This window comes from Cuculus canorus, chromosome 7 (assembly GCF_017976375.1).
Source record: "Cuculus canorus isolate bCucCan1 chromosome 7, bCucCan1.pri, whole genome shotgun sequence".
Lineage (NCBI taxonomy): Eukaryota > Metazoa > Chordata > Aves > Cuculiformes > Cuculidae > Cuculus > Cuculus canorus.
The window spans coordinates 30,373,537-30,397,482 of NC_071407.1; the positions used below are offsets into that span (position 1 = coordinate 30,373,537).

Sequence of the window (23,946 nt, forward strand, 5' to 3'; positions counted from 1 at the left end):
GGTCATTTCTACCATGGTGGTAGAATCAGGAATCTGGGAAGACAGACGGCATCTGGTTCTTATCTACCATAGCCTTTTATGATGGAGACATATCCTGACAGCAAAGAAACTTCCCTGATGGGACTGGAAATGCTTGTGCAGACAGATTACTCATCCCTACATTTTAGAACTTAAAAGGCACTACTAGAACTTCTATTCTAATGTCTTATACAAACACTCCTGTCCAGTTTTTCCCAGATTATGACCAAAAACTGAATATATTTTAGAGGAAAATACATGTATTATTTTGAAATGTCTAAGAGGCGGAGGATCTACTTCCCTGGTTCGACTGTAGCAGTGATTAATCAATCCATGTATTAGAATTTAATACCTTTGTTCTGATGTGAAGTGTGGCTTTCATTGTACTTCTAGCAAATAATTGCTGCTTTTTGTAAGATTAAGAGGCCCTTTGGTAGAGCCCATTACTACCCCATAGTTTTTTTCCATGAAGATAATTAATAGCACAATCAAGTCATTGCCAACATTTCAACTACTCCAACAGACAGCTTTGCTTTGAGGAGATGATGTCGAAAAGAGATACATAGGCTAAAATTCTTAACAGATAGCTGCTAGATACATTTTTGTACTTTTGATAGATCGGCCAAACTAAAACAAAAAGAACTGGCAAGAAATGATGTGATAGCCTCAAGGCTGAGAATATACCATTTCTACAGTGTTCTCTGATCTTTAACAGAGACAGAATATCTGAGTTAACACTACTTTTTTTTTTTCAGATGTTTTGAGCCATTTCCAAATGTGTGTGCTTCTATCTGTGGGTAAAATATTTATTTAAACCATTCTGCAGATTGAATTTGAAAGCCTTCAGAGAAGAAGTTTTTTTAAAAAACGAAGTCAAATTCGTGGAGAATAAAATACAAATATGATTATAAATCTTCCAGTTAGGGTGGATCTTTTCACTAATAACTCAGAGATTAAAGCCTCAATTAATTATCTGCATTTCACAATCAGAAGCTTGACTAATACTGTATGCAGTTCAACAGCAATCTAATGCGATTAAGGACAAAATATTACAAAGACTTAAGATGGCACCTTCTTTTCCTTCTAACATTTTCACATACTGAAATGGGAAACCTCAGAAAGAAAGGCATAGAAGGAACAGAATATGAGCTGCTGATTCCCTGGGGAGCAGGACAAGAGCCTGAAATTCTTTGGAAGATTATGATCAAGCTTATGTTCAGAATATTTCTCAAATCTGGAACTATTAAAAGAGACTCACATAGGATTCTTTCACTTCTTTTCATTAAACCACAAGCAATAATAAAAAAATCAAAAAAAGCATCCAGACAAGGCACTGTGCAAAAAAGCAAAAGCAAATTATCCATTTTCAGCATGTAGATTCAGGGCAGGCACATTAACTATTCAGCTTGATACAAACATTAACATGTGCATATACTATGCCAGCTTTAGAAGGGAAGGGAAGGGAAGGAAAAAAATGTGCTGTAAGCAAGAGGTCAAGTAAAACTGCTTTTTTCTCCCACATCTACAAAGACCGACTTGCTCAGACCCACCTCACCAAAAAAAGCAAGCCCCCTACCAATCTACCATGATCATACGCAATTGCTATGGGTCTTGATTTTCTTGGTGGGGAGCCTTGTGCCCCATCATTGCAATGACTGGAGACCTTCTTGGAGATGCATCAGGAGCAGCCCAGAGCACAGATACACTCTCCGCAGAGCGGAGTGTGGCTCTAAAAGCTGCCAAAAGCAAAATGAATGCTCATATCCTGTGCTTTGACTGTAAGTGACCCAACAAAAACTTATTAAAAGAATGACGCTAAAAAGAGAAACGACTCACTGAAATACTAAGAGAGTTCGAGGTATTTCTCTTCCTCTTTCACCTGGTGAAAGTTTTTTTTTTGTTTGGCTGGGTTTTTTGAATGTAGAAGCCATGTGAGCTACACATGATGGAAAGCAGCCTGCAGGGAGAAGAGCACATCTGCAGCATCCTTACAGGGCTTAGACAGTGAGTTTTAACTCCAACCAATAATACTTGACAAGAAAACAGATCTCATGGAGTACAAAAAAATGCTCCCCTGCCAGGTTCAGAGCAGTCTGTGTATGAAAACACCTGGTACCCAATGATCATCTGTGTCCTGGAAACCAAAACCCAGCTTCAGTTTCTGTCTTTGGTATCAAACCAAAACATGCTGTTTCTTGGGATTCAGATGGCTGTCCCTCTCCTGACTGGTTTCTCACAATATTTGGACTCTTTTAAAGATGAAAACATATCAGAGTGAAAGAAGCTGAACAGATGGAGCTACCAAGTTAAAAGGAGGATTTCAGAGGATGCTTAAGGAAGAGAATTGTAATGTTGCATTTCTGGAGGAAACCCATTTATCATGATTACACCATATAAACTGAAGCAGAAAGTCTTGTCTTTCTCTATTTTTCTACCTCTACAGGCAAAAGCAAAATGATTTGTGAAAGATTTCCAGTGGTTATTAAGTGCTTTGAGCTGGATGAGCAGAGTTTATTTCACTTTGCTATTGATAATTATGGTATTGTGACCCTGTAATTAAGGTCCCGTTGGCCTTTCCACACCAAGCCTCATTCCAGGGATTAAATCAGCCATTTGAAACTGCAGAAGGTCAAAGCTCACCACTGCAGCTGTCAGCCTGGAGATTTTTTTTTTCTCCAAATGTGTATATTGATGAGCCCACTTCTTTCTCTATATGGCTGAAAAAAAAAAAAAAAAGAAAAAAGATGTTCTGTGCTTCTGGAAGTGATACAGAAATCCTGTGCCTTTTCAGATCAGAGCAAGACCTGCTGCAAAGAGAAAATATTGTCACCACCTCCCGAAAGAAAAGAGAGAAATTTCTGACCATAGTGCCATTTCCAAGAACAGAGAAACACTTGTTATCAGGCTGACAGCGGAAAATAAAGATATTGTACAGTGTGTATGGGTGTCAAGGGGAAACCCCCATCCTAAGTAAAAGATGAGAGTTCCATTTCTCAGAGTATACTAACTGTATAAATAAATATAAGCATAAAAATACAGTTCTCTGTCACATGATTTGTACCTGCATTTTATACCTCAATAAGTTGGTTTTACCGCACTGATGATGCAAAGCAAAATTCCCACAAGTTCCCCTTGGCCTCTTTTCATCTGGGTGATCCTTGTTGTCAAGTCTGTGCAAGAATGGGATTGAGCTATTACTTTTTTTTGCGCTTAAGGAGTATAGTAGTGCTCACAACCTCCAAGAAAATGTCTTAATGCCTTTCACACCTCCAAAAGAAAAGGCCTAGTCAAAAAACTGTGATGATCAAAATAGTTTGAAGTTAGTGAATTCAGATCTTTACAGTGCTTGGATATATCAGTATTTTTGTGAAAAAAAAACCCATCCCAGTTAGTAACAGTAAGGCCACTGACTTAGGCGAGGAAGCCAATCTATTTTGCTGATCGGGTTGTACCTGGGAAAAAAAACAAAAGCTCTTGCACCAGTGACAGACCTTTGTGATAAATATTGACAATAAAGCTAAGATTGTTCCTGCCTCAACAAATGGCAATGTCTATGCAACGAATTTACATATGTTCTAATTATTAATTCAATGCCTGCCATTGGCTCCCCCAAATCATTGCTTTTTTTCCCCTCTTGGGGAAAAGTAGGAAAACACACAGACAAATATCTCCTTTCCTTCCCTAAAGAATCATTTTCTTGTCAATAGAAAAAGCCATGAATCTAAAGCTAAGAGCTTTCTATTCCTTTGTAATCAATAATTTCTCTTTGTTAAGTAGCTTTATCTGTGTATCTAGTTGCTCCCAGAAAATGCCAATGGAGTACCAGACATTACATAAACACATTACTATCGATGTAGCTTCCAGTCACGCTACTATCAATAGGTCAGATCAGTGCAATTTGGTATTTTTGAATATGAAACAAAAAGGTCACAAGCAATTCATTTCACGGTGCTCCCTAAGGATAAAAATGACATGAATTAAGGTGAAAGAGAACAGAGAGATCTATGTGTTCTAAGAGCAGACTGAAATGAACTTGGTCTTTATGTGGAATTTATGGTTATTTTCAGACTGTCCCCAAGTGCTCCTCCCCTCTTTCACTCCAAGCTTTCCATGCTACTACAGATAGGGAAGAGCAAAAACTATTCCTCCATTTGATTTGAATTTACCTGTTGAAAGTAACAAAAAAATCCAAGGAAATACAAGTACTTCTCTCCAAATACAGACGCCTATTGCACAGCCTAATGTCAACAAGATCTGACAGTGCTCATCATTTTTCTTTATCTAGATCTACAAATATTAAGATTGACATTTATCACTGGGATAGCAGACATCTGCAATCTGATGAATAGAGATAGGCATACAGAAGAAGATATTGATAAGGAATTCAATATACTGAATATTATTTTAAGAGAAGTTATTGTATTTTGTTCTGCATATTGTTCTCTCCTACTGGGTAGGAGAAAAGAGGAATTAATCTAAATGAATTACGATCTGTTTTCTCTTTGTGGTATTGTATTCATAGTCCTTCACTCTACTCAACATAAACAGTTGTTAAAAAAATTTTAATCAATTACAACAGTGTGGTAGAAGTTTCAAATGAATCTTCTCGATATGATGTCCAGAGATAACATCTTAGAATGGCAGATCTCTTTTTGCTAGAAGCAAGGCTGGAAGGAAAAGTTTTTTATCTGTTCTATGATATTTTTCTGACTGTGTAGCCCACCTAGCCCTCTTCCCATTCCACCCCGCATCAGCCAGTTCATATTCCAACCAAATGTCATAAAGTGATTGGATATTCACATTCCCAGCCCTTAAATGTAGAATATAGGTTTTTGCTTGCTTTTTAGCTTGAATCCAGTCTCTGTTTTAAGATTTACTTTACTGGCATCATTTCTAATCTATACGTCCAACACCGTGATCAGAATCAGCCCTTTAAGTTCAGGTTTGGAAACGTCCCACCCTCCCTTTCAAAATCTTTATCCCTGCATACTCCCAAGACAGATAAGGATATTCCAGTTAAAGTCTGTTTGAGCTCTGTTCTTAACAAAGTCATCTTTCTCATAAGCAGACTCATATAGCATTGACCACTGGAGACTCCATGCACAGCAGTGCCCACACTGAATAGTCCCAAGAAGGAAGACAAGAAAGAATGAGAGGAGCCTGGAGCTTTTGGAGGACTTGTTGCCGTAGGAAACAGACCTGGTAAGGGAGCTGCAGCAATCCAGCTCTCTGACTTTTAGCTGAATTTTTCTCAGCAACTGAAATAATTAACAGTCTGACCGAGTAACTTTCCATGGCATGGGAAACTGATTCATAAGGAGATTTTGCTTTATACAACACAAAATGTCTCTGTATCCAAGGGATTAAAAATCCCAGTATGACTAAGACTGGAGGCTATAATTTTACATGCCTATATGAGCTCATATTAACTCTACGATGCGAGTGGGATTCAGAGGAGTATTTCAGGTGCACAGTTTGTTTCAGATGGGGAGTTTAATTTTGAACTGGAACTCCACTATCATGTTCCTATACCCCCACGACAAAGCTAACCTGTTAGCTGCACGAGTGGCATTATTTCTTGAGATGTCAAAACGCTCTTTAAAACAAAAATTGTGAATTTTCCAAGTCCCCGTGAAGATAACAGATAAATTCTTCAATAGACTTCTGATGAGATTTTTGAGTGAAGGAAGCATGTGAGTGTCATTATATTGATGTATAAGCTTTGGAACACTTAAAGGCAGAGAGATACTAAATTGAGAGACTAAAGGAGCTGGAAAAAATAGTTTAAAATAGATAGTTAAATCTAGCTCTAAATAATGCTTCTCTTTAGGACAGGTAATAGTAGTTTTCCCATTTGAGAAAGGGGGTGAGATGCTGAAGGACACATGAATCGTCCTCACTGATACATCAGGCAAGAGCAAAATGCCGAGTTAGTATTTGTACTTCAGTGAAAGGGCCAAAGGACATTACAAAAAGGTGGATGGCTTTCCTGGCCTATTATCTGTTTTGGTTGACCCAAGAACTCATACTATCATTTTTTTTCAAAAAGTAAGTAAATTCCCATAGGAGAATAAAATCTCTTTCTGCCTGGGTGCATACTGTACTTAGAGTACCGTCAGGAGACAGGCTAACAGGGTAACACCAATTAATAAAATACACTCAATAATACAAGAATCTTACATTAATGTCAAATACTGAACTCTGTTTTGGGATATAGATAGATATGTAAGTTTGCAGATGAGCAGTTTAGAGCACAGAAGACAGCTTACATACCAGTCTGAAAAGGCATACAAATCCAACTTGCCGAGAGTATTCAGCACTTTGTAGGATGACATAAAGCTGTATCAAAGTCAGTATTAAATGATTTGTCTAAGTTCACCTAGCCATTTGCGGCAGTGTTGCAGAATGAACCTAGTTACTGTTGCTTTCTACCTCCTGCTGCAAGAAATGAACATGACTGCAAATCAAGGATAAAATGAATCACAAAACGATTCCCTCATTATTCAGTTCTCCATTTCAGAAAAGAATAGATACAGATTGGTACTGCATAAAGTTCCTCCATCTATAATCATGCACTTATTTTATTTTTTTTTTCCCCTAAGTCTATCTCCTAATCACATCTCCTGTTTCTCAGACTCACCTTGGCCCCAGAGGGTGATACACTGCTGTTCATGGGTCTGGCATATGCCGTTGTAGCAATAGCCGTCCACCCTGTGGCACGCGTGCCCGTCGTGCAGGTATACATTAGCAGGACAGTGAGGACTGGCTCCTGTGCAAAACTCGGGCAGGTCACAGGAATTACTTGATTCTCGGCAAGAAATCCCCGCTGGTTTTAACTGCAAAACAAACAACCCCCCCTGAACTGTTGTAATTCCAATCAATAAGAGTTATGCAGTGATATAACCCATGCAGCGCATGAACAGCTTTTTCCACTGGCTCTGCACCAACTGACCGCAAAGGACAGTGAAATGATTACACAGCTCTTTAAATACTTTTATTTGACACATGTTGCAAAGGGTTTGGCAGGAAGGAGGGCCAAACTGAACTTGCAGCTGCAAACACGGCTCGCACGGCTCAGGTCAGAAGGTAAACCCAGCCTTTTGTGTGTTTTCAAATAGGAACCAAAGCTTTCAGCGTGCCTCCTGCAATCGTGCCTAAACGGGCAGGCACAGAAACATTTTGAGCTGTACTGCAAAGGATGCTCTGTAGCACTGACCAAAAGTCAGACCAAAACCATTTTCATCCACATGGTTATAACAACACAGCAGTGACCAGGGCAACCAGCTGATCACATAACGTTATGTGTTATGGTATAGCTCAGGAAGCCACCAGCCCATCTGACTCTGGATTCAGCTGCCTTACAGCTTCCTGGGATGGAAGTGCATTTCCTCATGGAAATGTCACTCTGTCGTGGACATCAAGATCATCTTCAAATTAATTATGTAACTGTTCCTTTCCTGTTTTCTCTAGATAACTACATTTTTTTTCAGAGCTGAAGGCAACTAGTAGGCAATGCCAACTGAATGTACCAGTCTGAACATTCTCTTATCCACAACAACCACAAAAGAGCTGTGTGCTCTGGGAGCAGCACTGAATTATAACCACATCGCCACAGCCCCTTTGGTAAAAAGCAGAAAGACATGAAGGTTGATCTTGCTAAAAAGCATTCATTTGTTAGCGGTTTTGACACCTTGCTGCTACTGAGCTTTCAGGCAGGTGGTTACCACAGACACAATGGAAACTTGCTGGATGCTTTATGAGCCCATATGCAAGAGATGGTCTGAGAATTCAAGAACGTAAATGCCTGCAGCAAGTTAGCTTTTTACAGTGTGTTAGGAGTTCACAAGAGCTGATATCTGCCATTAAAAATATTTATGCTGTTGACAGAATTAATATTTTACGAATCTTCCCTTAAAAAGAAGGCCCAGCATTTAATGACTTCTTGCCAGAGTACAACATCCACATGAAAAAAAATCAAAGCATACAAAAGTTCATGACAAAAGAAGAGGTTTTACATGAGCAAATGAAGTGGCTACACATGGCACAGATACCACCGAAAAAGCCTGTCGATCTGTTCCTCCAATAACTGTTGTACTTTAACATTTTTTTTTTAATTTTACATGAAATGCAAGTGTCTTAATGCTTAATGATACCAATTTGCTTGTTCTATATTCTTGCTTTCGGCCCTGCAGTTGCGAAGATTGTGGAATTCTGCCCACCCCACACAGATAAGAAAGGTTTCCTTTGGTTTACCTGGCAGTCTTCGCAGCAAAGTCCATGTGCACACACTGCTCCTGGTTTCAAAGTACAGGTAGTTGCGTTGCAGCACCGGTTTGTACATTCCTAGATGGAGGATAAATTTAGAGCAGACAACTTTTAGTCACAATGAGTTGTAAATCAAGAGACCGCCTATAGCTCTGCCAAGAAAAGCTAAGCATGAAATAATGAATTATGCATAAAATTCTACAACTTGATCCAAACAGTCTTGTCTGTCCTTAGATTCAACATGCACAATAATTGTAGTAAAACCAGAGAAGCCATCGAGGAAGACTGGTTTATTCTGGCTATGAATCTAACCCCAAATATTGCAAACAACTCAAGTATACTGATACGAATCTTGATACAGTGGTATTACTACAGTATTTTATTCCCATAAAAAACAGCGACATGATTCCCTGGCTTCCTTTGAGGATCCAGGACCTGCATTACAGTCACTGAGCATCACCACTACAGCTCTCTGCTTTGTGATAGCTGCTCACAAAACTTCTGTATTGCCCGGAGGCTGGTGGTTGCCACAAAGAAAGATGATGACACCATTCCGTGTAATCTCTTATCAGGTTATGCCAGTAACAGAGCTTTGAGTAATAAAATGAGTATGAATTGCATTCTCACCAACTGATACATTACACTTTCACGCTTACGGATTAGATGGTGGCATGTGTGGGATTTTGCAAACTTTATTTTCAATATTATGAGCTTGTAAGAAGCTTCAGAAAATAATGAATTTGTTTTTCCAAGATTATGCTCACAAGCGGCAAGTTACATCAGCTGTGCTAGAATTTCACTTCTCTTACAAAAATAGCAGCAGATAAAATTGCTCCTCAGCTGTGTTAAGCCAATTTGACTTAACAAGGGATCACTAACAATATTGGGAACACAGGAAAAATAAGTGGGTTAGAATGATGTTCACAGCCTCTTGTTACTTTATTGGCTTCAGTAAAGCTTTCCAACTGGAAGACAGGGCTAAGACTGCACTCACAGATAAAAAGTAAAGTGATTCTCAGCATTTGAATGTTTTCTTAGATCTGCCTGATCTGCCTGAATATACAAAGCTAACTGTGCTGTTCTCAAACAGCAGAACAACTTCCTGCACTTATTTTTGATCGTGCCGGAAGGCAGCAGGCTATGCAAATATTTCTGTGCAGCTGCTGTATTTAAGAAGTAACGTTCCTCTGCACAGAAGCATATTTTATAAATTCACCTCAACAGCAATCTGAGAAGAGCAGAATGGAGGAAAGCAATGTCAGTTCAATTAAGATACTTCTCAAAGTCAGCTTCTCTACCCCATCATCTGGCTGTACACCAGCCAGCTGTGGAAAGCAATTGGCATTCCACAGGCAGGTTGGGATAAAGACATAGTCCTTCGAAAGATGTTACTGCAGCCTTTGAAATTTCCAATTGCTCACTCATTTCTTACTCATTGTAGGGAATAAGCTTGATAAACAGTTTTTGTGCCTGGGCTATTACATTGTCAGCACTGGTTTTAACATAAACAGGCAAGCAAACAGAAAATACGAGGCTGCCACTGGAAACTACTGCTGTGTTGAAGTTTATTATTATTAGGAACAGCAATGAAGGGAGTTGGGTTTCTTGGTGTAGGTCTCTTGGGGTGATCAGAGTATCTCAGACTAGTGCCACAGCAATTCTGGCATTACCTATGTGATGCTAGATACTGTAGACAGGACATCTTGTTTTCACACCCTCTTTTCTGAGAACACAAGACAAGTCACCTTGGGTCAGCCTATAACCCTTCTAGCCTTGTGTCCCCCTGGCAGCAGTCAACAGAAAATGCTCAAGGACAAGAACGTGTACACGATACCCTTCTTGTCTCTTGCCTTCCCCTCAGCTCCACAGGCATTTTTATCACCTGTAACATCCAGTGGAAAGGAACTCACAAGCAATTGGAACAGTCTGGGGTGCAGATCCTTCCGCTTATTTGAAGCCTGATGTTTTCTCACTTAATTTGCCCCACTCTTGTTGGGGGGGATGGGCAATTGCTCCCTATTCACTCTTTCAATTTCACCCACAACTTTATCAGCTTCTGTCGCATTTTCCTCCATTTTCTTCTTCTCCAGCCAGAGCCATCCAAAACTTTGAACCACCTTATTGCTTTTCTTTCAATCTTTTTCATTCTGCTTTATCTTTCCTGAGGAAGGGGCAGGAAAGAAATGCACACGCAGTTTCAGGCGCAGCACGTTGCAGATTTATAGAGGCCTACCGGTGCTTTGTTTTGTTTTCCTATTTCTTCCCTAGTAATTTCTAACAGCCTATTTACTTTTTAGATCACTCTTGAATACTGAGATGACATTTTCATGAGACTATTTATTGCAATATGAAGTCTTGTTCCTCTACGATCAGAGTCAGCTCAAAGTCCATCATCTTATATGTGAATGTTTAGAATGTGCATCACTCTGCACGGAATCTTATTTGTCATCTTAATGCCCAGTCCAGCTGTCTCAGAAGGTTCCTCTGCAGTTCTTCACAGCCAGCCGTCATCTTTACCATCCTAACTAATATCATCAGCAAATTCAAGACTATTTCTCTTCCTGGGCTGTTTATGAATATGCTGAATTTTGTAGTCCCAGAGACACATCTCATAGATACATCACAGCAGATCTCTTTCCACTGCATAAAATGGATGATTTATACCTGGGTTTTATTTCCTATCTTTCAAGCCAATTTTTTGCCTATACAATATTCTCTCATCTTACAGCTGCTTAGTCTCCTAAAGAGGCTTTGGTGAAAGGCTTTGTTCTAAAGCCTTTCTGAACCCCCAACAGGCTGCAATAACAGCACTGTCCCTTTCCATCCACTTCCATCCACTTCCAAGCACTGTGATAGGTTTGTAAGACAAGACTTCCTGGCACAAAACCTGTGTGTGTTGAGTCATCTCTGGCATGTCACAGCTGTTCAGGCATTAGCTCTTAATTACACTTGGAAGTAATTTGTCTGACTTCTGGTTTACCAATTTGTAGTTTTCTGACCCTGCCTTGCAGCACATTGTAAAATTAGCCACATCTGTCACCTTTCAGTTCTCAGGCATCAAGGATTTTTTTTTTCTTTTCTTTATTTTCTTCTATCTTTCCAGGCGTAATGTGCATTAACTCTTCTTCCAGAGACACTGTAGCATGTCAGACGTTTTTGGTAGTAAAATGAAGTTGGAGCTTAACTGGTAATATCATCCTTGGTCAGGTCTTACCCCCTTAGGCTGGTGGTGGGCATTATCCACTATACTCAAGAAGATGACCAGAGTCTGATGCAGACAAGACCATAGTGTGGATGGTGGTGATCAAACAGTCTCTTCTGCATTAGTGTTTCCAGAGTTGTCTGAAGACTGGGAGGCGTGCAAGAGTCGTGGCTTATGAATTCCTTAATTCCTTATGAATCCATTTCTGTCCTACTGCTGAGGAATGCTCGTGAGCAAACATCTCAACATGGGGCTAATATTTTACTTAGAATGAAGGATAACTATCCCTACCAACCATCCACATCTACATATCCAAACTAATATTTAGTTTTGCTCTCTGATAAAATACAACTAGCATATGTTGCTTTACAGCTTTCATGAAATAAAATATTGCAATACTATTGACAACACTCAGCTGGTATAAATAACTGAGCAGTGAATTATTAACTAATCTAACTGAGATTATAGCAGCGAATTCCAAAGTAATTTAACTGGGCCCAAACTGCAGTTTTCCGATATAATTAAGAAGGAAAAACATAGAAAGAAGAGGCAAATCAAGTCAATGTTTGCTGACGTTAAGTGGCTTTGACTTGAAAAGGTATTGCTAACATTCAAAAGTGAAAATGGGAAAGATAACTGGGTTAGAAAGACATTTGCAAGCTGCTTGCACTCTATTGACTTTAAACAAGAAGATAAGCCTGCTTCCTCCAACCCTGTTACCCTGAAGAACGAATGAACTGTCAGGAAATCCTTCTGGCTTGTGTAAATCCAATACACTGCACAGACAGGATACAGCAATATCTCACCGTTTTAATTGCCCCGATCTATTTTGTCTGAAGAATTATTTTTATCATAGGAAACAAATCCCTCATCTGATGATGTATTTAATTCAGATAATGGGAGAGAAGTTCAATACAGCCAATGAGCGCGGGAAGACAAAGGGATAAGGATGTCAGCTCAAATATTATTTGACCCCCAAGTTTTACCTATCTCCTCCTGATCTGGGCAGTTCCCTGACACATTCATTGAACCAAATGGAATGATCTTTGAAGTAGTAGCAAACTTTAATGGAGGCAGTAAAGGCTATTTCTGTTAGTAAGGTAATTGACTAGTGGCAAAGAAAAATCTCATAGTGGAGGAGGGAAAGGACTTGTACCTAAGAACTGAAGGTGGCTGCAATGAAAAAGATACCTAAGCAGTATTAATGATTATAAACTATTCACATTTATATAAATATAAATATAGGAGTGACTTCTCATATATGGAAACAAGCCTTCAGTTAATGCATGATATCCTGAGGAATTTGAGCAATGTTAACAAATTTATCTTGAGTTTAGCTTATTAGCTAGCACTTACAGGAATTTCTGTTGTTAGGAACACGGCAGTTAGTTAAGGTTAGTCTCTTGGATAAGCCATGCGAGAGTTTGTTCTCTAGGGGTGCATAGAGCACATTCTTAACTAAAGCCCTGCCTGAATTTCAGCAACTCAAATGCGAGTCAAGCAGAAAATCCAGGTATTTCTGAGGACTCTGAAGTCTAAGCTGATAAAATAGAGACAGAGAAGGGCAAGTTTTGTTTTGCGCCTACAAGGGTTAAATGTGCCAAACCAATTCTTTACTGTTAAACCCCTGCAGACAGGAGGTGACCAGTAATTCTCAGGTGGTGTCTTACATCAGGTTCTCCGCAGTCACACTCCTCTCCATCTTCCACATAGCCATTCCCACACTTCTGTCCACCAAAGGACTCTTTGACTTCAGGCAAGTTAAACAGACACATTCCCACTCCTTTTTCCAGGCTGTTTTCCAGGTCCTTTCTACTGCAGCTACTGAATACCATGGGAAATGGATAGCTAGAAGAAAAATACATGGAGACAAAAAAGAAGTAGTATTATCAGATGAAAACTTCTCTCTCCCGCCATGCTGGTGAACTTAAAAGCACATACATGCATGAACAAGATGATTGTGTTCATACTTCTAACCCTTTAACACAGGGTTGAGTTACAGCAATTCACTGCAAAATTGAGCCAAACCCTCAATTTATAATACTATCTAATTATGAATAAGAGAAATTCCATCATTTTCACTTAAATTTATAGCTGCTGTTAAGGACTGGAAATGTTCATAATTGGAATTCCTTCTCTTTCTTTTGTGTATTTACTTATAGAGCAAATTTTGATCATGATCTTAAAGGAAATGCTGGGCTTGCAAGGAGGATTCTTGAATTTACAGTACTGAAAATCATCCTAATCCTTCTTGGAAAATCGATCCTCAAATGGCAAATTAATTTATTTTACTCTGCAGCATGCCAAACTTACTCCTTTTTTTTAGGAAAAAAAAAAAAAGAGAGAGAGAAAAAACCAAGTTACTTGATAAGAACCTGCTCCTCCAATTCCTCAGAGCTGAACTTGGGAACTCAAAGAGATATAGTTCTTATTTTAAATCAGGATGACTGTGAAGACACTACTGAAAATACCCGTATTTTGAATTCACATTGCTGAGGACAGGATTTGCTCCTGCTTTGGAGGCACATAGAGTCTTTGAGTTCTTCTGCAAAACACATGGACAATGTTAGCAAAGTATCTGCTACAGTACAAATATCACCAGATAATTCATATTTTTCTGTTGAAGGACTTAATTCCATCAGTAATGAATGTTTGCAGCTCAATCCACAGACACGAGACAAAGCGGCACCTAGATCTGGCCATCACAGTCATGTCCTAAGTTCTGCTCTGCGCTCTCTGCACTCGGATGTGCGCATGGTTGCATTCAAGTTGTAAAACATCATCCCTTCCAAGACCTGGTACCTTCGTCACTGCCGTGCTATAGTCCAGCAGTAATTCAACATTACGGCAGCACAGGGAGCAAACCTGATAAGGCTTTGTATCATTCACATGTCAATGGGGCATAATCTTTACAGACAAGCAAGATAGTAGGTGGAAGTTCTACACTGCTGAAATTCAGACTTTGATTAACTTACTGCTGTTTTGACTACTCTGAAATGATAAACTTGCTTTGTGAAAGACGATGCCTATAGGTATGAGGAAGGGATCACTTTTATTAAATAAGATGACATGCTTGACAATTAAAAATGCAATAGGGCTTCTTATGCTAACATAAGGAAGTTAATTAGAATCTTCTAGAAAGGTTACGAGTACTTTACAGAATAGAATATTTTTTGGGCTAATTTAAAACTACCTCTTCTACAGACTCTTTTGCAGCCAGCTCAAAGGAAATGAGGATAAACATAACTCCGAAGAGGAAAATAATTTTCACCTTTCACTGACATATGTCTTCAGAACGTTAATAGGCATCTCCACTTCAAACCCTGTTTTCTGGAAAATATCAATGTTTAGGCAAAATAACAGAGTCTAAGATAAGTCAAGACATTTCAGAAAAGGATGAGGTAGGAGTCAGGGCCCAAGGGAACACAGGGAAGGTACTCAGAGTAATGGAACAGAAAATAAAGGCAACTGGGAACGTTCCTACTAATAATTGGAGATGTTCTTAACAGGACACCAAAAACTTGTGTCGTACTCTTAGCTTGATTAGCTGGGAAAAAAACCACACAAAACTTAGATCATGAGAACAGCTCACCAGTCAAAACTAATCAATACGTAAGGAATATTTCTTTGTATCCATGAATGGTAAGTATCACTTGCATGAATGTGAGGAGTTTCTGTCCACTGCTGGGACAACAGAATCTTTACTCTGTAGCAGAGGTGAAATAATGTCATTGTTAATGAATGAGGTTTCTGTTTCCCCCAGAAAGGAACTTCAAGCTGTTTCCTATTTTGAACTAAGAGATCCATTCATCTTCGGGCTTTTCCTGCTCTTGACACTGATTTCCTCAGCTGACATCAGTGCAGCACATGTTATTTGATGAGATTTTTCTGAAAATATACTTTTTATTTACCAAGTAAGCCCCAAATAGAGCAATACAAAACCAGAGATGAAGCCAACAAGTGGAAACAGAGAAACTGAAGGCTAACCACATTATGCAAGAGAAGAGCCAATATTAATTGCTTTATCTCATTGGAAACATAAGTGATCTTTAATACCATGATATTTTGACACACACCATTCTTCATATTTTTTTTTTTACAATAAAATATCCCATGTAACAGCCACAGCATTTGCTCACTGCAATTTTACGCCACATTTTGGCTGTTTGTGCAATTTTTAAGCTGTTTCATCAGAAGCATGAAATCCCTGGCAGACGGGAAGGGAAGCTATAGCTAGCAGATGTCAGCAACATTAAGCACAATGTTTAAGTGAATCTGGAGCTTATGAAAAATGACAAAGTAATAGTCATGTGAAAGCAACTCATCCTCTGAACACATGCAGCAAGTTTCCTTGCACTATCCTCTTAAGAGGCCTCAGACCTCACCTGGAAGGACTACCTTTAGGTGGGAAAAGGTAGTGGGATGTCCACAATAACATCAGTCCTTGATCTGTCTCCAGGATTTCAGTAACATGCTAAGCATGGATACTTGTGCTTTCTGTGGCACCCCAGACACTTTTCCTACTGAGAGAACACTCAGCTATGAGCTCATGTAGGCCACTGGAAAACATTTCAGAGGTATAAAATTCGGTAACAGGTAGTATATTCCACTATTCTTCACTCGAGACATTTTCTTTTACAGATCCTTATTTTCCAACACTTGGGAAGAGAAAGAAAATTTTAATAACACCCCAGTCCAATCTCATTCTAATTCTAAGATGCTGAATAGCACACATTTTCTGCATTGTTTGAATCTATAGGTTTAGTACACACTGGATCATTTAGTCAAACCATTCTGGCTGTGGGTATAACTCTACAGAACTCAAATCATGCCCAGTACTACATCAGTCTCTTTGGTAGGTTTATAGCATGGAAAATAATTTCAGAGTCCTTCTACCCCTCTTGAATCCACAGCATTCCTTGATGTCTCCTTGGTGCTTAAAAGATGTGCTTAATGTCAAGCAATGAATACCCTAGTTCCCAGCAAAAAAGCTTTGCCTGTTCCTGCAAATGAGAGCTTCACAGTAGTAAGAGGATGCCTGGTAATTGATTCCTTTAGAAACAGAGTCTGGTCTTGTCCCATTCATTTATATTTCAAGCACTCGAGCCATTCAAATGCCAGTTTCCTCTACGTAGTTTTGCATTTAGCCTGTATTAGACGGATCCTCTCATTAACTAAGTGAAGTGGCATCATCACTGTGTCAAGTCCTTTCAAGAACAGAGAATCCTTTGTAACAGCATCGCGTTGCCTAGCATAGACTCTTTTGCACGAACTATAAGTTCATCTCCATCATCTCCATTTCAGAGGCATTTCCCCTCCTAACGAGCAGAATAACAAGAGAGTACAGGCACAGAAAAAGAGTGAGTCGCTGCCCCAGAAAATTATAGTCTTAGATTAGGCAGACAAAGCATTCAGGAGAAACAGAGTGGCTACTGATTGATGAAGGGTAACACAGCATTTGAACTATGGACCTAGCACCAACTCCATCTCTGAGGCTGGTGTGCCACGTTTGCCATTGCTGTCTTTCCCATTGCTCCACCAGGAAAATGCTCAGAAGAGCACTGACATAGGCTGCAGGAGACCTTTACTCCAACCCAAACCCTACCACTGCATTGCAACAACACCGTGGGAAAGCCATCTAAAGTGAAACTCCCTTGCTTCCTCTAAACTTCTAGACGTCTATATCTACACCTTTAGGTGTCTAAACATTTAGTAGCTTGAATCTACCTCCTCCATAAACCACAACATATTTTGCTCCTTCTCAAGAAGCACTGCTAAAGTGGTTACACCATCAGTGCGTCTGGCAATTTTCCATATATTGCACACGAGGACAAATTGCAGGTTCACAATACCTTAAAAAAACCCGTTTTGATTATCTCACAATATCTTGAAAACAAACACTGATTATTAAGATTATTGCTACCCAATCTTAGATTTTTTCCTTATTCAAGAACTTTAGGACCTGTATAAAGTAACTGCCTTGTTCTCTCCAAAATGCTGATTTATATACACAAGTTCATCACATGCATATATACATTACATATCTCTTTATAGGGTTCATTTATTATGGTTCATATCATAACCTGATTATACAGCATTATGGCAATGTTTATACAAAACCTTTTACCAAAAGAGCCTGAAGTCTTTTACAATTATTCACTCAATTAAAATGCACGACAGCCCCAAACAGTGCTATTAAGTACCACCAGGCCTTCCTCCCTGAGGTAATATGATAATTGGAGATTATATTAATTTTAAAAGGGCATTTTGATTTTCCAGAGCATACTTACAAAAACAATTGCTGTTAATTTCAAAAGGTGCAGAAAACTGTGAACTGGTTTTGTCCAGAATGCTTGAAAAATCAAACCTGAGAGGTTATATCTGGAAATAGCTCAGGCATCAGCAGTGCTTCTTAAGAGCATGAAGGTGCTTAAAGATAAGAGGGATGCTCAGCCTCAGCCCTCTGAGTCAGAAATTTCACTAGTAGAGCACCTGAATTTCCAACACTTTCTGTGATAACACCTTGTCTGAAGTGAACATCACAGTGTCTCTTTGTGTCTGTCTTGACCATAGCACCATTTGAGATTCACAAACACAAGTATTTCCTCAGTCTCCAAAATTCTTGATTTTTGGCTGCACGGTGGGTCACTTACAACTGGAGAGGACGAAAGTAAGTCAGATCCTTTTTTTTTGGAGGCAGAAGGTGTGAATTTGAGTTCCCTGTTGTTCAGATCCTGCAGAATGACTTACACATAAATCTACAGGTTTTCTGTTGCACATCCCAGTCTTACAAAGGAACCTTACAATTGATGGGGTTTTTTTTAACTTTTATTGCTTTTGTTAATTCACGTATAAAAGATTTCTACCTTGGAAAAAACGTCAGTGGCAGAGAGAGCAAAAATAGACCTTTCGAAGCTAGAAGCTCAAGTGACATGAACATTTCTAGACCAAATGAGGTATTGATTTCAAGGAACTATGACTATTTTCCCACCTCCTCTAGCTCCTAAACTAATTGACATAATTCTTTCCCACTAAAAATCATCCCTCCTGGTTTTAAGCTTCTAAAAATTATTACTGCTCTCCACCTCTTGAGAACAACTTTTTTATGGTCTCCGAAGAGATTTAAACCTGCTAGAATAAAACTGAATAGCTATTAGATGACATTTTTTGACACTTCAGCTATTATGTATAGTATGTACGTTAATGAATTAGTAAGCATAAAGAATGTTACAGAATTAGGTATTAAGCAGAAGATAAAACCCAGTTCTCTTTGATATTGAAATAGGTCTTCAAATACTACAGATTCCTTCATTTATAAATATGTGTCATTACACATTACTTCATATGGCTCATGTATTAATAGCAATTGTTTAAAATGATACAATACGATACTATGGAAGGGCTTTTTAATCTATTATTTAAATAATATTGTCATTTTTAAGTACTTTTGAGGGAGAAAGGCACAAATACCATTTTAAAGTAGGTCCCACAAGCACAATAAAAGGAGACCCATCAGGATTGTTGCAGATTCCCTCCCAAAAATGGTTTTGCAAACTGCAAACGTGTAGGACAACTGGGAGGAGGGGGCAAACTGCTGGGCTCCAGAGAGTCCAGGCCCTCGCACCAGCACTTGATAGAGCTTTGTACAAGACACCAGTCACAGAACTGAAGTGGCAAAGCTTTTTCAGCAGTGTTGGAAGCATTTAGCTAAAAATGTAGAGTGTTTTCACATATAAAAAGTATTGAAATGGGAAGTTTGCTTCAAAAGGCAATAGATGTCTGACAGCTCATATTTATTTTTCTAGCCTATTTTTCACTCTCTTGTTCCTCTTTTATAGTTTTAATCCCTAGAGCATCAATAAAGTAGAGCACAGAATTGGGCCATGAAGTTATACATGACATCAAAGCTCTTGCAGTCTGAGTTCATGGTCAGTGATCTAAAAACAAGCCTAGATTTCTCCTATAGCTTTTGTCATGTTTACTACATGCTACTTTTTACACTTTCAATAAATAACTGTGAACTAGGAACCCCTCCTGGTTAATTTAACTGATGTTTAGTGGCAACGGCTTGTTGGGCTACAATGAAATTTCCAGGGCTATTGAAAAGAAAGTCTTTCCAAGTAAATGTTTAAACTTCACACACAAATGCTTCAGGTTCATTTTAATTTGGCCCTGGGGATAGTGCAGATTCCCAGAATGCATTCAAGTAATCTCACTTCAGGTACCTCGACTGGATAGTCAGAGCTTCAGCTGAGACTTGACCGTTCCCGTTAAACTGAAGGTGAAAATTTTACTACCTGTAATATTCAAAAAGGCAGATTTATAATACTGAATGTGGGACTTCAGGGCAGAAAGCAGCAATGAAACAAATGGCTGCATGGTTCAGAAAAATAGTTCTGCAAAGGACCAGCACTTAATGGCTTTATACAGTATACATGTCATGTCTTGATATTTCCGCAGTCACAAAACTGCCAAATAAAACATTATTAGCAGTTACTCTTACTTTGACAAATGTACAGTTTTTTCTTGTTGAGAGGCATATTGTGACTTTCCTTTCTGTATTCTAGGGATGAAGGAATACTAAACCAATTTATCAATCCTGACAGTATTCTGACTGTACACTGGAGTTATCTGCATTGCAAAAGCTCTGTGGGAATTGAACTCAGACAACTGCTCTTCCTGTTGGAAACCAGACAGCCAAGGAAAGTAGCTATAATCAGCTTGATTTTGCCTCTGGCTCATCTTTTGCTCTGTTTCCTTTTAGAACACTACCTCATTAATAAAAATTTGCTGTATAGCTGAGAGTTCAGGTTTCACAATCTACTACTTAGAATTTGAGGTTAATCCAATGCTGACTACAGTAAAAGGGAAAAAGCAACCAGTAGAGGGAGAGGTGAAAGGCCAGGTCAGGTCTGGTCCCATGCTAAAGAAAAGCAGGGCAGCAGGCACACCATGCCTGCCAGCAGCTGCCGGCGATGAAGAAAACTGTAGATAAGAAGCACAACCAGAATCCCTGTGTTTAAATTTGCAACATGAAACACAACATCCTCAGCACATGACAAGCAAATAAAGACAAATGCTCCATCCTGTTGCTCAAAATACCTCACTGAATACCAGCTTCTTACTGATTTCTGGTTAGATAAACGACACAGTCTGACCTGGCTTGAAATGCGATGGCACCACCGCTACATCCTGATAACACTGCATTAGTTCCCAACATGATTTGACAGCCAGCTTTTCTTTTAGGCAGTTACATTCTGATTTTTTTCTCCCTTGAAAACCTTGGAATTGTTTTTTAAATCGGTCAGGACTGGGAGAAAAATTCTGACTTTGGGAACTCCGTTTTGAGAAGACCACTTTATAGAGAACATGTTTGGGTGAAGAAGAACAAAATCCTTTTTCAAAAACCAAAGCAGACTAAACAAAAGGGAATATCAAACTCAGACTGTAATAGAGAAAAATCAACCCATGGTATCTATGTATGGACATTTCCCCCCTTCACCAGTACAAGATCCTGTCCTGCTTATGTTTATCTTAAATGCGACTCTTGATACACTACACCTTAAAGAGTGAAAGAAATACAGGCAGTTCTCCTCCCAGCCACCGTTGTGATCAGTGTGATGAGCTTGATTTAAAGACCTGCCATACTGTGGATATATGGCCTCCGCTGATGGATTTGGGCAAGGATGAGCCTGTACATCAAATGACAGTGAATTAAAGGAAGTAGACTCTGAGGAGGGCTAAAGCCCCCAAGGAAGAACCCAGACCAAGGAGATGAAATTTGGGAAGCAGCCCTCTGGACAAAGCACATGAAGAAGCTGCCTACCGGAAAGAGCAGTAGCAGAAGCACTAAGAGAACAAAGACTATGGAAATGTCAGTCAGAAAGACATGCCCGGCAAAAAGCTGGAAAGAAACTATAACTGGAGTACAGGCTCATACCAATTTCACTTAACATCTGTACTATCTGATCTCTAAATAAATCAGGACTTCAATACAGGAGTACCTGACTTGCAAACAGCATGACTTAATTTTGTTTTCTTTTAGGAGATCCAAAGGAAAGACACGTGAGGCATAACAGTGCCAGAAATCAGACTGCACTCCCCTAGCATTTCTACCTTCTGCTTTTCTTCTACTACCTAAGGACCAAGAAGTTTATGTGTCATGTAAACCACCTTAGACAAATGGATGTGGAATTCTTTAAATAAAAAATCATAAATAAGTAAATAAGTAAGTAAATAAATACATATAAAATAAATAAATTATAATATATAAATAACAATTACTCACTTTTTCTAGCTTCCCTTTTGTCACAGAGCTTTACCAAAGAAAATAAACTAATTGGTAGCAACACTGTATGAAATCATTATTTCAAGCCATGAGAAAAGAATGGATCCACCCACAATGTGCAACTTAGGGATCCTTAAGCAAGAAAATTAAAACTTTCACTCACAGGAATGAAAGGCTTCTGATACATCTAAAGGAATCCATAAGTATCCTGATAAAATCCTGGTCTGATTGAAGTTCATAGGAGCTCTCCTACCAACTTTGAGGGAGCCTGGATTTCACATCCAATGCTGGTTGGCTTCCAGGAGAAAATCAATGACAAAGATGAATGCAATTTCCATGCTATATAAGAAGCAGACACAAAGGCTCCCTACGACACGAAAGTTATTTCACCTTTTTATTTTCAGTGACTTTACACTAAAATAAGTAGTTTCTTGTCTTCCTCTCACCACTGGGGCTCTACCATTCCATTTCAAAAAGCTGAAATGGAGCCTACCTGCATTTCTGCCACAAGAATCCCACAGTAAATGCATCTGGGACTCTGTAATAAGCTTTGACATTAGAAAAGAAAAAGAATGACTTTGCAGGAAGCAATTGTTGAGTTAAAATAGACATCTTCCCTCTCAGAATTTTAAACATTTTGCACATCTATCCCAGGCACAAAAGACACTACGATTCCCATGACAACTGTGGCAAATGCAGCTGTAGGCATCATTTAATTACAATGATTCAGCCTTCCAAGTCAACATCAATTCCTTGAACTGCTTCAGGGCATACAACACATGTTCAAAAGGGAGCATTCATGTGACCTTAAGAATATGCCCTTTAAGGTACGTTTCCATTTATAGTCTGGGAATTTGGAATTCATTAACACCAATTAAAACTGGCCATTGTGTGCTTAATTCTCCATGCACTGCAGTACAGACTTCTCCTGATAGGCTGAAAAGTTTTTTTGTTGAATCAGAAAGCTAGGAGAAGGGGAAATGTCCATATCTGACTTATTCTCCTGGACCATGGCAACAGCAGCACTGCAAAAGAAAAATGACCCTTACAGAGCTATATTTTCTACAGATATTACAGTGACGACAAAATGCAGATGAGCTCTCACAAACCAGCATGCAAGCCAGTAACACTGTACCCATTCTGGACACCCTGTATAGTAGAAAACCCCATTTGTCCTTAAGTATCTGCTATAAATAATCCCACAGAAGTAAAATGTGTTTTCATTTGAGAAGTAACCTCTCTCCTTGTCATTTTCGCTTACAGAAAATGCGTGCTGTAAATCTGTAGAAGTTCTCCTCTAGAATACACCAGAAAGCCCAAATATTTTCACTTCTAACAGCACAGCTATTGAAATTTGAAAGAGTAAATTAAAATAAATAAAGAGTTTCATTTATTTTAAAGACCTGCCCCACAGCTCATTGAGCAAATTGTTGACAGTGACCCATTCCTGTAAAGGACTGGGAAACGTGCAATGTATTTCAACCAACACCAGTAATTCCTCAATGCAGATCTTATTTATTTCAACAACTATGTATATCTGCAATGTACGGAAATTATTAACAAGAAGGGATGCCAAATGCACTGCATACACAGTGCTACTTGGAGTTAAGTGAAAGACTGACATAAATCTATTCTGTAATCTCATGGCCATTTCCTACTGAAGGAAGGACCAGAATGCAATGTGCTAAATTAGTAGGTCATAGGGATATGTTGCTTAATTTCTTTTAAAACCGGTCTTTGCACTGCTGGCACAGCAGACCTAACTCTGTCACAAGCAATTTATTACATCAGTATATCAACTTTATTAAAAAAAGAAAAAGACAACGAAGAAGTCGTGTCTTTGTGCAGAGCTCAGCTCAGACTGGTTTGGAAACATAAACAGCTTCAGAGTTTAATTAGAAACTGTTTACATCTTGAAGATAATTTCATTTTCTTCAAATTGTAACAGAGGTAATTCCAGATAGTTCTGCTGACTCCACAGTTTAATGTCTCTCAGCTGCCAGGCCGAAAAACGCAAAATGAGGTCTGCACAGCTGAAACAAGCTGAAAGGGGTCAGAAAATACTGTGCTAACTAATAATAGTTTGATTATCTAATGTTTAAGAGCTCTGCAGCTACAAGATGTTGTGAGATGTCTAGAAAGAAGAAAAGAGTAATAAGTAAATTAGAGAGTC

At 38.9% G+C, this 23,946-nt stretch overlaps 1 protein-coding gene across 1 annotated transcript in view; it reads right to left on the minus strand.

The window, feature by feature from the left end:
• The window catches only part of ADAM12 (ADAM metallopeptidase domain 12), a 182,722-nt gene that overhangs the window by 19,994 nt on the left and 138,782 nt on the right, over positions 1-23,946 (minus strand). Inside the window, exons 12-14 of the mRNA XM_054070962.1 lie at positions 13,156-13,333; positions 8,272-8,361; positions 6,659-6,854 (exon numbers count right to left, since the gene is read on the minus strand). Of these exons, the coding sequence (XP_053926937.1) occupies positions 6,659-6,854; positions 8,272-8,361; positions 13,156-13,333 (464 nt within the window). The remainder of the gene's footprint in view (positions 1-6,658; positions 6,855-8,271; positions 8,362-13,155; positions 13,334-23,946) is intronic.